This window comes from Nilaparvata lugens, chromosome 10 (genome assembly GCF_014356525.2).
Source record: "Nilaparvata lugens isolate BPH chromosome 10, ASM1435652v1, whole genome shotgun sequence".
NCBI lineage: Eukaryota > Metazoa > Arthropoda > Insecta > Hemiptera > Delphacidae > Nilaparvata > Nilaparvata lugens.
This window is the reverse complement of record NC_052513.1, coordinates 26,136,604-26,153,555: the sequence shown is the minus strand read 5'-3', so window position 1 is coordinate 26,153,555 and position 16,952 is coordinate 26,136,604. Positions and strand designations below refer to the sequence as shown.

General features: G+C 33.7%; 1 protein-coding gene across 7 annotated transcripts in view; it reads left to right on the top strand.

The window, feature by feature from the left end:
* The window catches only part of LOC111061728 (protein phosphatase Slingshot), a 221,968-nt gene that overhangs the window by 78,271 nt on the left and 126,745 nt on the right, over positions 1–16,952 (top strand). For 2 of the 7 annotated variants that reach the window (XM_039437056.1, XM_039437054.1), the window contains exon 2: positions 2,186–2,242. The exons of 4 other annotated variants lie outside the window; for them this stretch is intronic. In XM_039437056.1, coding sequence (XP_039292990.1) covers positions 2,186–2,242 — 57 coding nt within the window. Of the gene's footprint in view, positions 1–2,185; positions 2,243–16,952 lie in introns of those variants that run through there. One more of the 7 variants, XM_039437062.1, reaches the window with a different exon arrangement.

Sequence of the window (16,952 nt, the reverse complement as noted above, 5' to 3'; positions counted from 1 at the left end):
GCTAGAATAATAACGATGAAATCTCACCCAATTTTTCCCAAAGGCTTTTGTCGGCATCATCAGTGAAAATTGTAGTAAATATTTTTTGCGTCAACAATTCTTATCTCAACAAATAACAATAAACATTTATTATCTTGAAATAACGGCAATTTATAGTATTCTATCACTGCTGAGTGCTGAGGCTTTTATTTAACATTTTTAGCGGTCAAACTGTTGATAAGAAGCAGTTAGTTCAATTGCATTGAAAGTGCAGGCTTATTATCAATATTGAGGTTGATAAAAGATACATTCCTTCAATTCCAAACTACTGTTGGTAAGACACAAATATCTATTCTCATTATTATTGTCATGCCTAATAGTTAGCTGATAAGTTTTACTGTGACATCTAACAAAAAACAGAATAATATTCTTCTGACTTTTATTTGTGAAAATATTTTTGTAAAGTAGGATTGATTAAACGTTAGTAATCTACAGATATTCAGTATATTCCTTTCTCTTGAAGTATGTTTGATACGATATATTATATAGAATTAAGGATATGATATAGGATTAGACATTAGAATATTTATTAAAATAATAATGCTGTGTCTTGCTTCATGGCACTTGTCTATCAGAACAAGTGCCTCGGCTGTAGGCAAGTTTTAACTGTAAATGAGGATTATAGTAGGCGCTCAGCGCTCGTACGATTGACATAGATTTGATGGAATCACATCATTAGCCGGGATTCAGGGCACACATTTGTGTAATATTCCAAATTGCTGTTCTTGTGATGAAGGGGGACTTTGAAAACCTGACGATTTTAGGTCAACTTGAGTGCTATAATCATGCAATTTATGTCATTCGTATCAAAGATTAGGTCTCGCTCCCCCTCTCAGTGTTCTTCTCCTTCATCTTCCAGCTCTTCGAATTGATGTTCTTATCTTTCCATTTCCTTTTTTTTCCATCTTCTATGTTTCCCCTCCCTCTTCTTTTATTTGTCACTGAGTTTTCTTTCCTGTTTTTTATCTTTCTTCTCTTCCTCCTTCTTCTCTACTACAGTTCTCATTCCTCTATTTCCCATTTATACTTCTATCAAGATTTCATTTATTTATTAGGTAGAACAAACAATAACAATAGTCGGAAAAGAAAAAACAGGCTATTGCCCAAAACTTCTTCAATTTATATTTATAAACCTTACAACATAATCAACATAATATGAACAAGAACAGAATGAACATACATATTATCATCATAATTAGAAGATTTATAATTTTATTCTCAGTTTTATCGCATGATAATCTCTCTAACTCCTCCTTTCTTTTTCTAAGCAACTCACTTTTTGTATCTCCCTCACCTCCTCTCTTACCTTCTTCAACATTATCTTCTCTTTTCTCTATTTCACAAAAACAAACACACTTTCTTGTACAAACTTCACTGACAAATCAGCGATTAGATTTGCATTAGAGTTGAGCAGTCACTGACTAACTGACCGATGTCACTGATCTGATGAAGAGAGGTACATAATCAAGTTTATACGGCGTGTAGTGAGTTGGTGTTGGTGTGACCTTAATGAAGGCTGTTCCACTCATCTTCTATCTCTCTTCTCTTCTCTTCTCTTTTCTCTTGTCACTGAGAGACTGTGTCACTGATTGAGGCTCGTTTGTCGCTGATTTCAATGTGCAAATTGCAATTTGTATCACTGAATTAGATGCGAGGACATTTTTATTGCGTTCTCATTATTTGTCACTTTACCCTCGATTGGGATTGTGCTTGATTGATGGTCACTTCAAATGAAGCTCATTCAAGGTTCAATGTTTGATGATTAAATGAGAAGAGATACTGTATGTTACGTTTATTGATGAATACCATAGAGTAAAAATATTGTTAATTTGAAGAAAATTGTATTATTTGTTTCTGATACCAACAATAAAAATCGTGGGTTTTCCAAAATCAGTACATGAAACAAATTGAGGAACATTTAAAATATATTGACAAATTTGCTTTTGATTATCTCAGAATGTTTATCAATAATAATTCAAAAGTAATCAATACCACTAAATCATTATCATGTTCTTAAATGACTTATAAATTCACTATATTGTTCAGCTATCTACTGTTATTGTTCAGCTGTTGTTATTACTACCTTGTTGATATTTCATTGTGATGTTGCTCTTCTTTTACTGATTTTGTATTTTTTATTGTACAGGTGAGTCCAAGGAGATGCATAGCTGATATTTGCAGATATTTTGAGCCATTACAGCAAGTATATTATATATGTTCTTTCTTTTCTATTTCTCTGTATTCTTTTCGATCAATAATTTGATTTTTCCCTTTTTGTCATAGTATTTCGTTCATTTGATTTCTCGATGGTTGCTTACAGTATTTTCTGAATAATTTTATCTGTGATGTCTTGTCATCAGTTCCTAAATAGTTTAGATTGGAATTTGGAAGTAATCTTGGTTTACTTCAAAGCTATTATTAGGATTTCAAAACTAGGATTTCCTTCTGAACAATGAAAATGCATCTTCACTCATAAATTCAAAATCCAACATTCTAATAAAACGTCATTAAATTCTATTCTATTCTGGGGAAAATCAAGCTGTAGATATTTTTCATAAAGAATTACAAGTATGAAGCCTAATATCTTCATTTTTTTTCATTCTGGATTAATATATTCTTATGAAATTAAGAGTTGTCAGGTAGTCTTCTACCCTATACTAGGTGTTGAGTTTCACACATCAGGTTGCTTTCAATCCAAAGTGAAACCTGATTGGGCGTTCTTTAGTCATTCAAAATGAAATTCGATCAGCGAGGGGTCAAAACTGAACGTAATTTAAAACTCCCTTTAATAATCTCTTCAGGAGAACTGGAATATATGTTGTCTGTGCCTTCTTATATTTCTTCCAGAAACCCTCTCAGTTCTCTTTACCCAATATGTTTTGTTATGGTTATCAAATAAGAACACGATGCTCCATTCAAAAGCTATATCTCATCTTGATAATTTATTATGGCTTTCATCTCATTGTGTATGTATTCTTCTCGTAAACTTCAATTTCTTTCTTTGGAAAACCCCCTCTCATTCAATTCAGTTTATCCTGATTTTCTATGAAGCCTATAAATTTATAGATCAATCATTCAATTAAAAATAATACAGACTAAATATACAAAACTGATATAGACTTTACTTCAAAACTGTCAAGTCGTAACTATAAAAAAATGAAAAATATAACAAAAACATTATCCACAATTGAATTCTTTGGCTAACTTCTGTACAGTCTTTCAGATCTTTTACCATAAACCTTTTATGCCTTTGACATTTTACTTACAGAATCTTCCAGCATTCATTACATAAAACTAATTGACTGTACCTGTCATGTTTTGTTAACTATTCTGAATGCCACAGAAAATGAAAGTTGTTGGCAATAAGGAGGGAATTCTCAGTTCAAGAATTACGAACACCTGCTTGTAAGAAATAATTGGGGTCCTTATTTCTTTGTACCTTCTGCTAGTATATAGTAGCAGTACTTTAAGATTCTATAATATCACTATAGTTTTGTTTACTGTGGTGAATATTACTATATTTTTAGTTACTCCAGTCTGTGTAAGTATAGTGAAGTAAAATGGTGTACAGGTCCCCAATAATAAGTCCATCGCGTGCCACAATATTATTGTTTTCCTAGAGACTTTGGTGCGTAACTTTTCAGCCTGACCAAAACATGTTTCGGACGCATTAATTAGGCGTTAATTATTTTAATTATGTCAGTTTCGTATGTCTAGAATAGTAGAATAATTGTACATTCTCCATTGTGACCAGCATCAGGTGTCTATATTCTTACCTTGGCTACCCTACTCTTTTGGTTTTCTTATATCCATATGTTAAACTTCATTTTCTTAGTCTATTCAATATACTGTTGTATGCTCTATTTACTTTTTACTTACTCTATTTAACTCACTTTTCAATAAATTATTATCCAATATAAAATGTAACTCGCTGTATACAGGTGTAAAAATATCGAATTACAAGAAGGAACCAAGAATGCAATTCTTCTTCAACTATATAACTGATTGAATATTAAAACTTATTTCGCTGGAAAAATACTATTTCCTGGTATAATCAATTTAAAATTTAAAAAGTTTTTTATTCCTCATGACAAAAAAAAAACAATATTTTATTTAAAATTTGTCAGTTCAACTTTACTCTTACGTCATAAAAATAATATTTTTGAAAAAACAAGTAAATACCAGTTTAAAATAAGTCAAATAGTAAATGAATTCACAATATAATATCCATATAACTTCAAAACCAAAGAAGGTTATAATCAAGCTAATTCATTCTTAAATAGAATAATTGAGGGGTTTAGCTTTTATTCACTGGTATTGAAGTACCGTTCCAAGTTTGTAGTGCTCTTTAGTCTTGTTCTGTATTGTTTCTGCTGTAATTTCTATTTGCAATGTATTGTATATCTATCTTCTGTGCTGTAATTCTAACTTAGTGCAATGCATGGTATATCTATAGTTTAGTGTCATGTTGTGATTAGCCAACCATTTCAACTTCCAGCACAAAAGCTAGGAAGTGAGATTTTTATTAGTGTTTGTTTGAAGCTGGTGACGGATTATTTAACACGGCTTTTGTGTTCTGTTGGCTGAATATAATTCGGTGTTGCGAGAGTGAAATGACAATAAATTATTGTTATATTTTTGATGGGAGAGATAGTGGATGTTATGTAGGCTTTAGACGGTCATTGATAGTAGGAGTCAAAACAGAATATGGGAGTAATAGGAATTCAAGGAATTTGAAATTGAAACTTAATTTTGATTTACGATAGATTTTCTTCATATTTATCAATTTATTCCAATAATTTCTCAAATTATGTTAAGTGTTATATTATTGAACAATAGTTAAGTCAATACAGTGACTTGGATGTACAGTAGTTAGCCTAATAAATTGAATTATTACCAAACAGTAAAAGTTTCAAGCATCTCTAAAAATAATAATTTGTCTTCAATTCTTCAGTCAAGGTTGATTAAGGTTTTGTTTCTAATCACGGTGAAAATCATTGGAAATCCAATAGAATTTGTCTATGAAACAAGAAAATCTAATATTTGCGTTTATCTTCTTTCACAAATTGAAATAATTGGGTATCAAAACGTCATTATTCACAATACATTAACCTTCAATCAGTTGAAAAAACAGTAATGAATAATTTCATTGACATCTATCACAAATGTTATGTTGAAAAAAATGTAATAGCTTTAGATACATCAAAGTTGAACGATGGAAGAGCAAATGTGGCGTTTGTTGGTGGTATGGGGAGGGGTTAACCTCCGTTGGGCAGAGGGGTTAACCTCTGAAGGGGTGGGGGGAGCGTTAGCCAGCAGCTATTCATCTCCAACATGTTCCCTATTATAGAGTTGGGCTGTACTCTGTGTAAATTCTGTCAGTGATCGCCCAAAATAGACCCGACACATGCTTACTAGTGCCGCCAAAAGAGAGGGGAAAAGGAGAGAAAAAGAGGAAGAAGGAGAGGGGTAGGAGGGTGGAAGAGAAGAGATGATGGAGAGGCATCAAGGAGGACATATAGAGAGGGATTTGATGAGGAATAAAGGAGAGAGAACTAGTAGAGTCGAGAGATGAATAAAGAGAGATTGGAAAAGAGTTGTTAGAGAGAAGGATGAGTTGATGAAGAAGATTTTGAAAAGAGAGAATAGCGATTAGGAAATGGGAGAGATGGATGAGAGGATTCAAGAGAGAAAAAGAGAGCTGTGGTGGAGAAATGAAGAAGAGAGAATGTGTGTAGTGGAAGAAAGATAGATTGAAAATAGATGTTGTAGAAAAGGATAAGTAAGAAGGATGGGGTGACAAGAAGTGGATGAGAGGATGTGTGAAAAAGAGAAAGAGAGCGATGATGCCTTGCTGCAACAGATCTGAGAGTTTCAACTTCAAGGTGTTGAAAGTGAGAGAAAATCTGTTTACATTCGAAAACTGGGTCTTCAGTGTTTTCCAATTCCAATTGTTTATTATTTTTGAGTTAGGAATGTTGAATGTTAGGAGCCACCAAACTGTGTTAAATTTCTTGCATTACTGTAATCTGTTTTAGATGAGTAGGAATTCGGAAATTGATGATGAAGCTTGAAGCTTATCACTGATTCTGTACTGTTTTAGAATCTACTCAAATCAAATATTATCTTTCTCAAATGAAATTTGTTTCTTGTTTTCAAAGTTAACTTTCATGTATTAATACTTCTTGAAAAAATACTTAAATCCAACAATATTATTTGAGGAGGTGGTTTATAGCCCCCGATATTGCTGGCATGATTTATTAATAATTTAGGATGTCAAAGTCGTTGAGTCTTCGATTATATTCTATGAATGATACCTTCATGTACGTCCAATTTGAACGTAGTTTTTGTTTGAATGATATTCTCTATCTGATCATAAAAATTAAGCAATATTCACCACCTAAAATACCAGCCAGTCATAGTATAACTATATTTAGCAAAATAAAAACAGCATAGTTCACTTTTTTTTTCTTTTCCTTTTCTACCATTACAGCTTAGGGGCCGCATAGTTTCTTACGTAGTTTATTACTGTACTAAATTTAATATTTTCTAAATTTGGCTTAGTGGTTTTGTGTTTTTTCGGTTTTGTATATGTTTGGACTTTTTTAACATCAAAATGAACTCTATTTCGAAGTGACGAGTGTAAATTTAAATTATTGTGCTCACTATATAACCTTAATGTCCGGTTTCCCATTAGGGAACTTAGGACTCTATACGGCGAGGTGGAACTACCCTTGGGTCTCCCCACCATTCAAAGCCATACGCTAATAATAATAATACTGTGGTGTTATCCATAGATTTTCAGTCCTGAAGAATTTTCTTCATTTGCCGTATTTCAGTGCTCCACTGTACAAATCGTATTGTGTTTATGTTCATATCTTCTGAGAGTTCATTGTTACTCTGGGAACTCCATTCATCCATTACAACCATACTAATTGATCTCCATTATCTGGATTAACAGTTCTACACTACAGTTGATTATGTAAGATCAGTCAACTACTGAAAAATATGAATAGGTTTTTGGGTAATCAGCAATAATAATTCCCACTTGACTTTCACCTTTCATTAGCTTATTACCTTGGAAGGATATAACCATAGGTTTACATGCTTATTACGGGTTTCATAAACAAGCTGAATAATATTCTATTAGGACTACTTTTCTATGCCCCATGTTCATGTAACCGTATGCTTTTATTGTTAGTAGTTGATCTACTTTTTTCTAGGCCTAGACTGTTGTCATATTAACAGGCTACTATTTGCCTAACAAGCGTTGTCATGGCGAAAGTGTATTATACAATATTGTAATGACCACCACCGGTACATGTTACAGGTTACAAAATAAGGAGCATGTTGTGATTGTTAGAATAACGAGTGTGCTGCGAGGTAATAGTTGTTAGAATATGTTGATTGCTTTGGTTGTTGATTTTATTCCCAGTTCTCGTTATCGTTATGTTGTACACATCGGATATTATTGCAGGTGATCAGTGTAAGTAGTGAGTAGTACTCGAAAATTCCCAATATCGAGGAACCGAGCTTCGCTCTGGAGTTAAAAAGCATAGACAATTATTTATAACAAAAGAGGAAATAATAATATATTTATAGTTTATATTTAGAATGATATACTATGTTTAGTACCATGTTTACACTAATGTTTAACACACCATGCTTAACACAGTACCATGTTTAACACACATGTTTACACTAGTAACAGCAAGTTACTATTTTGGACTTTTTAGAGTAAACATGCAGCCCAACATTCACAACACTATTATGAAGCTCTCACTCGTGAATTACTTTCAATTCTACTAAGCAAAAAATGACTGTTATTCAAACACTATGCACACTGGAAATGGTCATTGCTGACACTGTGTCTCATCAATTTATTAACAAAATACTAAGCATGCAAAGTCTAAAAACCCCAATTCATTTTTTTTTATGGTCTGATGAAATAAGTTTTAGGGTTGAAGGATTAAAAGGAAATTTAACTTTTTTGATAAATTTGGAAACTTCACCTAAATATGTTTTCATTTTGAATATGATTATCATTTTTTATTAATTATGAATAATTTTACCTTACAATCCTTTAAGGTTTCTTCATATTTTAGGTCGTGTTTATATTTTACAGCTGGCTATAAGTCAGCTTATGAATTTCGGGGATGAGATATTTTGATTTTCCACAGACGCACTCGCTCAATCACTTCCATTATCCACAGACGACGAAAGTCTTAGCTGTTTTTATAGGATGAATTATACTTTTTATGTCCTTCGGTGGGTTTTCCCAGGGATGAGACCCAGTGCAATAGAATTTTTATATCATAAACCCACTATGTTCCAAATTTCGTGAGAATCGTTAGAGCCGTTTTCGAGATCCGGTGACATACAGACATACAGGGTGATTCACGAGGATATGCGGTAACTTTGAGAGCTCATTCAATATGTAAAAATAATGAAAAAAACTTATATAAAAATAGGTCCGGAAATGTTCCGTTAGCGAGTTATACAGGGTTAAAGATTTCGCCTGGATTTCAGTTCCGCTGAGTAAATGAAGACTCCCTGAAATTCTGGGAAGTTAAATTTAGGGGCAAATGCCATTGTTTCTTATGGTTTTTTACCTGAAAAATTGATTAGAACAGGTCCCAGAACTGTAAGATGAGTAGTTTTTGAGTAATCCAGTGTAAAATGCAAAAACATTGAGTAAAAAAACACAATTTTTACATTTGGCCAGCAATCGCTTTGTTATTCTACCAATAAACTGATCAAATTTCAGAACAAAACTTGTAGAAAATTTAATTCTAAACAAAACGGTATGATTAAAGTATACAGAAAGTGAACAGATAATCGATTAAAGGAAGTTTTATTGAAAACTGTAATGTAAAGTTATGCAATAAAATTACAGTAAATGCTCAAAAATGTTGCCATTAACTTCAATGCATCTTTCTGCTCGTTTAAGAATATTGCTCTTGTTGCTTTTCGTAGTTCTACGGGGCTCTCCTTTAACTGCACAAAGGTTTCATTAATTCGATCAAGTAACGCCTCACGGGAATTTACTTTGACCTCGTAAACATGATCTTTCATCCATCCCCATATGCAGAAGTCCAATGGCGTATGATCTGGTGACCTTGGTGGCCAGTGTATAGGACCACCACGACCGATCCATTTATTTGGGAACTGATGATTTAGATAGGTGGAAACATCATTTGAAAAATGTGGCGGTGCGCCATCATGCTGGAATTACATCTTGCGTCGCGTTGCAAGAGGAACATCTTCCAGCAATGTCGGTAATTCTTCTTGAAGAAACTGTAAGTACGCCTGACCTGTTAAGCGCTCTAGAAAAATAAACGGTCCAATTAGCTTATCATCAATAACACCACACCATACATTAATGTTAAAACGGTATTGAAAGTTACGTTCAATTGTTGCATGAGGGTTCTCTTCTGCCCATGAATGTTGGTTTCGTAAATTGTTGATACCATCACGAGTGAACTGTGACTCATCGGTAAATAAAATGTACTTGAAGAGTTGACGATGATTGACTAACCAATTGCAGTACTCCAAGCGATGTTCATTGTCTCCTGGTTGTAAATGCTGTACTTTTTGTTTATGGTAGGGATAAAGGTTGTTCTTATTAAGTGTTCTCCAAACTTTACTTTGCGAAACCCTAAACCGCTTTGAAATACGTCTTGTACTAATACCTGGACTACGTTCAACAGCAGCAATAATGTTTTCTTCTACATTAACATCATGTTGGCGAGGGCGGTCAGACTGGATCTTTACGCTTGGAAGTGATCCTGTTTCCCGTAACGTACGAAATGTAGAAATAATGGTTCTAGCATTTGGAATTCTACGATAAGGGTAACGTTGTCTGTATTCTTCCACAGCGATTGTAGCATTGCCTTCACATACACCGTAAATAAACACCATATCGGCGTATTCTTCAGTTGAAAATAAGTATGGCATTACTACTCCAACAATTTAATAATTACTATGGACAAAACAATGCTAACACGGACTAAAATTCAATACGACGAACAGAACAATACACACGTGGACTAAAACTCAGTTGTTACCTCTCAAGGAATTAAAATTCTACATTTCAAATCACATCATTGTTGATCAGCTGTTATTGTAGTGCCAACTTATGAAAAACAAATTATCCGCTCAACATGTGTATTTTTTTTATTATTTATGTTTGTTGTTTATGTTATTTCTTTATTTTAAAACTGTGTTTTAATATTATTTTATTTTGAAATTTTAGTAAAAAAATTAAGGTGTTAAATTTAAGTAAAAATCATTAACTTTTTACAGATCTTTAATAAGAAATCAACAGAGTTATTGTCGGCCAAATGAAAAACGTGTGTTGTTCTGTTTTCAATAAAACTTCCTTTAATCGATTATCTGTTCACTTTCTGTATACTTTAATCATACCGTTTTGTTTAGAATTAAATTTTCTACAAGTTTTGTTCTGAAATTTGATCAGTTTATTGGTAAAATAACAAAGCGATTGCTGGCCAAATGTAAAAATTGTGTTTTTTTACTCAATGTTTTTGCATTTTACACTGGATTACTCAAAAACTACTCATCTTACAGTTCTGGGACCTGTTCTAATCAATTTTTCAGGTAAAAAACCATAAGAAACAATGGCATTTGCCCCTAAATTTAACTTCCCAGAATTTCAGGGAGTCTTCATTTACTCAGCGGAACTGAAATCCAGGCGAAATCTTTAACCCTGTATAACTCGCTAACGGAACATTTCCGGACCTATGTTTATATAAGTTTTTTTCATTATTTTTACATATTGAATGAGCTCTCAAAGTTACCGCATATCCTCGTGAATCACCCTGTATAAACAAAGATGTAAATATATAAACAGAAATTGCTCGTTTAATAGTATAGGATATATTTCACATTCAACTAGTGAAAAGATAATTGATTTCGAACATTATAATCCACATTTTTGTTATGATTGTGTCATTGGGAAATTATTTTGGTCATTTTCAAACTCTGTAGATTTATTAATTACCTTGAAAATTTTGTGAATCTATTACACGTCTCTATATTCATTTACTATCTTGAAAAGCTTGGGAATCTATCATACTTTATTCATTTGTCTCATTCCCATCCCATCTCCCTCTCAGCCCTATGACCTCAATTTGGACTTGAGCTGTAGTTGATAAGAAATATCTTGTCGGAAAATCCTGAAAAATCTTTTCAGGTCACCAGGAAATCGTCATTTGATTTTCTCAACAACAACTGGGTGACATCATTTGTCAGAGGAAGATGAATTGCTCTTGAAGAATTATTGCTGCTGTCTGTCACTGTCTGTTCGCAACAAGTGTTGTTGCTTTGTCAGCTTTTTAGGTGAAATGAGAAAGAGATAGAAATGACATAGAGGTTGTGATTGGTGACGGAAGAAGAGTTTGGCAGAAGAGATAGAAATGTGTTTGTTGTATTCAGGAGGATAGATTGAGGAAGATTCAGGAAAATCGGTGGAATAATTACATTTGTTGAAGGGAAGAAACAGGATACAAACATATGATAATATATAACGATAATAAAACAGGATGCAAAAAGTTGAGAATCATTGAATTGTAAGTAATCTTCATTGAATTGTACCTATTATACAATTGTAAAATCCCATTGTAGTATTTCAAATATTGTAGAGTAGGTCTTTGGCATACTTCTATTTGATTCTTCGATTGCTTTTTGATAGAATAATAATTCATTCTCATTATGAAATAACTTTCATGTCGAAGCTAAATTTTTATTTTCAGTGACTCAATCGGGCTGAAAGATTTTACTCAGTTTAAATATTGTACTATCTTTATTGTTTTCTTGTATCTTCATTGTCAGAGTTCACAGAATGTTTATAGCTTATACGACCTATCAATTCAACATTTTCATCTTCATTAGCTTGTGTTTATTTTATTGAATGTGTTTTGAAAAATACATAATTTCAAATTTTTCAATTTATGATCCTATTTCTTTCTCACTCCCACTATTTTATCCGTACCTCCCACTATTGAAAATGGATTTGACAGATTCCAGTGATTAGCCAATCACAGAGCTTCATTGACTATTTCATGACATTAACTGGCAGCCATTATATTATGAACCAATGGTGTTCTTCGCAGTATAGTTATAAAATCTTCCTCATTTCCAATTTATTATTAAAATAATATCCTGTTTTGTCTTCTCCAAGAATTTCATTTTTTTTATATATTCATACAATACATACAATATTATTTCATAATAGCTTTGTTCGACTTTTTTATTGCAGTATATTATTGAAATCCTTCGTCATGATTCATCTTCCCCACATCCGGCCAAATTGCAATTTTTCTCCTGTTAATCTGAATCCAGTTGCGTTATTAATATGCTGGGCTGTACGGATCATTAGGCCCCTTCCTGTCGTGAATGCATACTTTAAGTGACCCTGAGATGCGTTTTTAATAATCGTCGATTGCAATATCCAGCCAAAGCCAGAAGCTGTTCCGAATCTCGCATACGATAATTTGGACACGTACGGTAATTATAGCATCTTCCTTTTCCTGTCTCATGGTTTATTCTCGTCCTTACGGCTTGTTCTCCATGTCTAGAGAGATTCATTCACTCTAGGTGTCGGTGATGTCATATAGGTTTGCGTGGTCAGACATTTCTTGCACGTTCCTAAACTAAACTATTCTCTCTAGGTAATTCTAAACTATAGTGAGGTCCACGTTATAGGCTAATAGCGGTATTTGATTAGAAATGGTGTTGCAATCCTTGTCCATTCGAAACAGCATATAGTGCTATCCTTGTCTTGCTCCGCAATGTAGCCAGATCGTTTTCCGACAGTGTATAAATATGACTAATTAACAAGATATTCAATCTCAATTATGAAATTTATTATTCAATCATTAAAAAATATCTTTCCTTGGCGAATAAAATATAATTATTGTTTCAAACGGTAATGTACAGTTAATATTACATCAGATAGACCGGAATCAGCTATCTTCTATAGAAGGCATTTGCAAATCAGAGAATCGTTCTCTCATCTTTCTCCACTGCCATTATAACGTGGAGCTAACTATATTTCGCCTCCAGGTTTGGTCTCTAGGCTGTATTGCCATTTTTTTCTCTGGTATCATTCTAGGTATTCTCTGGTTAGGAGAGAATGCTCTTTACTCTTTATATCTTCGCGTGTAAGCATAAAGCAAGTAAATACTATTAAATATATTAAGTATATACCTATTTAATCTGTGGTGTAAGTGTTGGCGCAGTTGCGCGACTGTAGAATATGTCATCAGCTGAACTATGATTTCTATCAAGTCTAAAATAAACCAATGTTTCAAACTGGTCTCTTGACTGATTTCTTGCCTCTATGTGTAGTCTCTGTTCTAGAGATTTCTGCACTCCAATAGTACGTGTGTGTGTGTGTTTATAGAAGTCAACTAGACCCTAGTCAGTGTTGAAAGAGTTTTTCCTTTTTTTGTTGTGTTGATATTTTGTTTTCTCTAATAATTCATTATCTATTGTTTTATGATGTTTTGTTTTAGTTGTGACTTGGAGTTGTATGGAGGGTTAAGTGTAAGTGGGCCGGCTGCGCCCTAACTTCACCCTCCTAGGTTTTAAATAGAGGCAGCAAATCAATCAATCAAGTCTGTAGTCTATAACATTTCTCTAGTTAATCTCTAGTCTATAGAGAAAGAAAGATGGAGAGTCTCACTCTAGGTGTAAGTTTGCAAAGTAAGTTTTCATGCAAGTTTACGACTTGGTATTTGTCTAGAATTTGTAATTAGCTAGACTCTTGTCTCTAGACTAAGCTGTAACTATTTTCTATTGCAGACATTCTTCTTCACTCCCCTCAGTGTCTTCTTGTAGGTTCGCGTGTTGGGTCTAGCGTGTGTTGCGTTACAAGATGTAAAGGCACTTGTTAGTGCATCCTCTATTGGCCCATACTTTCGGCTCGTAAATACGCCCAGAAGGTTGTACAATTTACTGCAACCGGGATGAGATGGATCGATTTGTAAGACATGTGTCTTGATGATCGTTTGGGAAATGTTCAGCTCCAAGGATGAGAAAACATCTCCAAGGATGGTGGAAGTTTGAGAAAGATGGTTGGTTAATGATGGTCATGTTAGTTAGTCAATAGGTCAATCAGTAGTCATATGTGCACAGGATTTCATCTCAAGACATTACAACACAATTTTTCTCTCTATGATTCAAAAAGGACAATTCAGCCATACACCTATCACCATTCTATAAATCTAAGTTTCTGAACTCCAGCAACCACTTCATCCTATTTAAATGCTGACTCAAAGCGCTAACCCATGTTTTCTATCATTCAAAAAGGACAATTCAGCCATCATTCTATAAATCTGGAGTTTGTGAACTCAATCCACTTCATCCTATTTGAATGCTAACACAAAACTCTAACCTTGATTGATTTTTTATAAATAGCCTGCAATCATGAAATCACTGATACTTTCATATTGTGTGAGCTTTTCGATCAGCTGAGAGGAAATTGCAGTGTCGGACGCATACATGCATTTCCTCCACAGGATGAACACGGGACAGAATATTAGCAGTGACTAGTCAGCCTGTCACTAATACAAGTGACTAGACAAGTGGGAATCATCACCCATGAAGTAGAATCAGTTTAAAGTGTCAGCATTTCTTATGAATGACGTGAATGGTCTACATTGAGCTAAAGCTGACAAGTGGGAAGCAACACCCATGAAGCGAGAATCAGTTTGAACAGTCAGCATCCTGTATGAATGACTTGAATGCTTCACATTGAGCTAAAGCTGACAGTTGAATGTGAATCTCTCTGTAGTATAGTAGCATAGCTGGCATAGCGTGTCTACATGTTTAGTGTAATGAAGGATTGCGCCACCTGTCTCTCCCTATGTCCAGATGACAGCACCTGTAATCATATCAGTATACGTGACACACTCTTTCGCTCTCTCTATCTCTCACCCTTCCCTTTTCTCTTTCTTTCTTTTAGTTTTTTTTCTCTATTACTCTCTCTTCCTGTCTATCCTCCAATCTTCCTTTTTCCTCTCCGACTCTTCAATTATCTTCTCTACCTCTCTTGTATTTTCTCTCTTTATTTTTCTCTCCACCTCTCCACCAGTCTCTTCTTCTCTCAAAGCTGGGCCTTCGTACACCGTTGCCATGGTAACGAGTGAGATCGAACTTCCGTCCTCATTTTGTTGTGCGTTTTCATGTTGTTGCTGTTGTAGTTGTTGACACGCGTGATTTTCAAGATTACCATCTTCATAGCCGGAATTTCGTGTATGATTTCAATTGTTGAATTAATTTTAGACTTACAAGCTGGTGTCAGTAGCTATTAGGGTTGTAATATCCGGAGCATTTGAATAGATATTTCATTGAGAAAGTGAATTTGTACAAAATGAGATTTTGATATTCATATAATACCGCTTTGTTTAAATATATTGAATAATATTTTAGTATATTAAGGTTTTAAATTTTCTAATATTAGAAATAATGTGTTCTTATTATTATTAGTAAGTTTCCTGCATTGGAACAAAAAAGGTTCATTAGAAATACAATTTTTAATATAAAACTATATTCTGGCCGAAACATTTCTCTATTAAAATTACAAGACTTGTTCTGGTTGTTGCACCATCGATCTTTAATAAACTCAACAAAGTCAATTAATTTCTACTTATTATCTTGATTTTTCTAGAGATTAATAATAATAGTTTCATTCATTATATCCAGAGCAAATTACATTCTATGCTCTCTCTCTAAAGGATATTTTGAATATTTTTTCCAAAGATTGGACATTGATATGTCCAAAGCTCCACCAATTTATGTAGATGCATAACAATATTATCTATAGCTATTTTCATATCATATGCAGTTAAAAATCATTTTCTTAGCCTTTATTATGTAAATTCATCTATAATTTTGCTGTATTGTAAGCTTTTGTATATAAGTGTAAAAGCCAGTATATATTGTAATCTACATAAAAAAAGTACTCAATCAATCAATCTCTCTGATTATATTGCAATATCAGCTTCAATACATGAAATGAAAAAAGAATATAAGTTACAAAATTTATGACGGATTATGGATTGAATGAAAGTATTAAACTGTTTAGAAACAAGAAATTAGTCTGGATGTAAAAGAACACTGTAATTTTATGATCCTTCAATATATTCGTCTTGTATTGTTGAAACACCTACTTAATACTACAGTTGAACTCATGCATCAAACTGTTCAAGCCTTATTTGTTCTAGTTGGTAAATTTCCATTTCATGAACCTAATCATTGACGAGCCTCAAATTCAATTTCCTCAAACATAAGGATATAAGATACATACATTTTCTCCCTATATCACATGAATAGGTTGAACTGATCCATGGTTGATTCATGATTCATAGGTTGAACTGAACACATGTTCGACATGCCCCTAATTGATGAGCCCATTTATTGATATGCCTTCAATACATTCTCGTCTATCGTGGAAACATCAACAGATGTCCTCATGCATCAACCCTTTCCCCTATTGATTCGCCTCCTTTTAATCAAGTTGGGCCAAGAAATACAGCTTTGCAGCAAGTGTGCAATATCCTTTCCATCGAACGAAGCTGGATTCAATCGTTCGGCTCAGGAACGCCTGATGGAGATTAATGGTCTCAAAAGGTTAGTAGGGTCTCGACCTAGTGATCGATAACCCCATAGCTACCTGTCTTTGTCTATCTTTATCTTGGCCAATCAATCGGTCTCTGTCTCTCTGCTCCACATGTTGAAAGCTGAATAGACCAAGAAAATGTTTGGCATTTGCTTGATGAGTTTTGAGGGGCCTTCTCAAGATAGCATTAGCATTAGGCCTATCTCTATATTCGAGAATTGGAATTTGTATTAGCAATCAAAAATACAGAAATGTAAGAATTTCTTGAGTA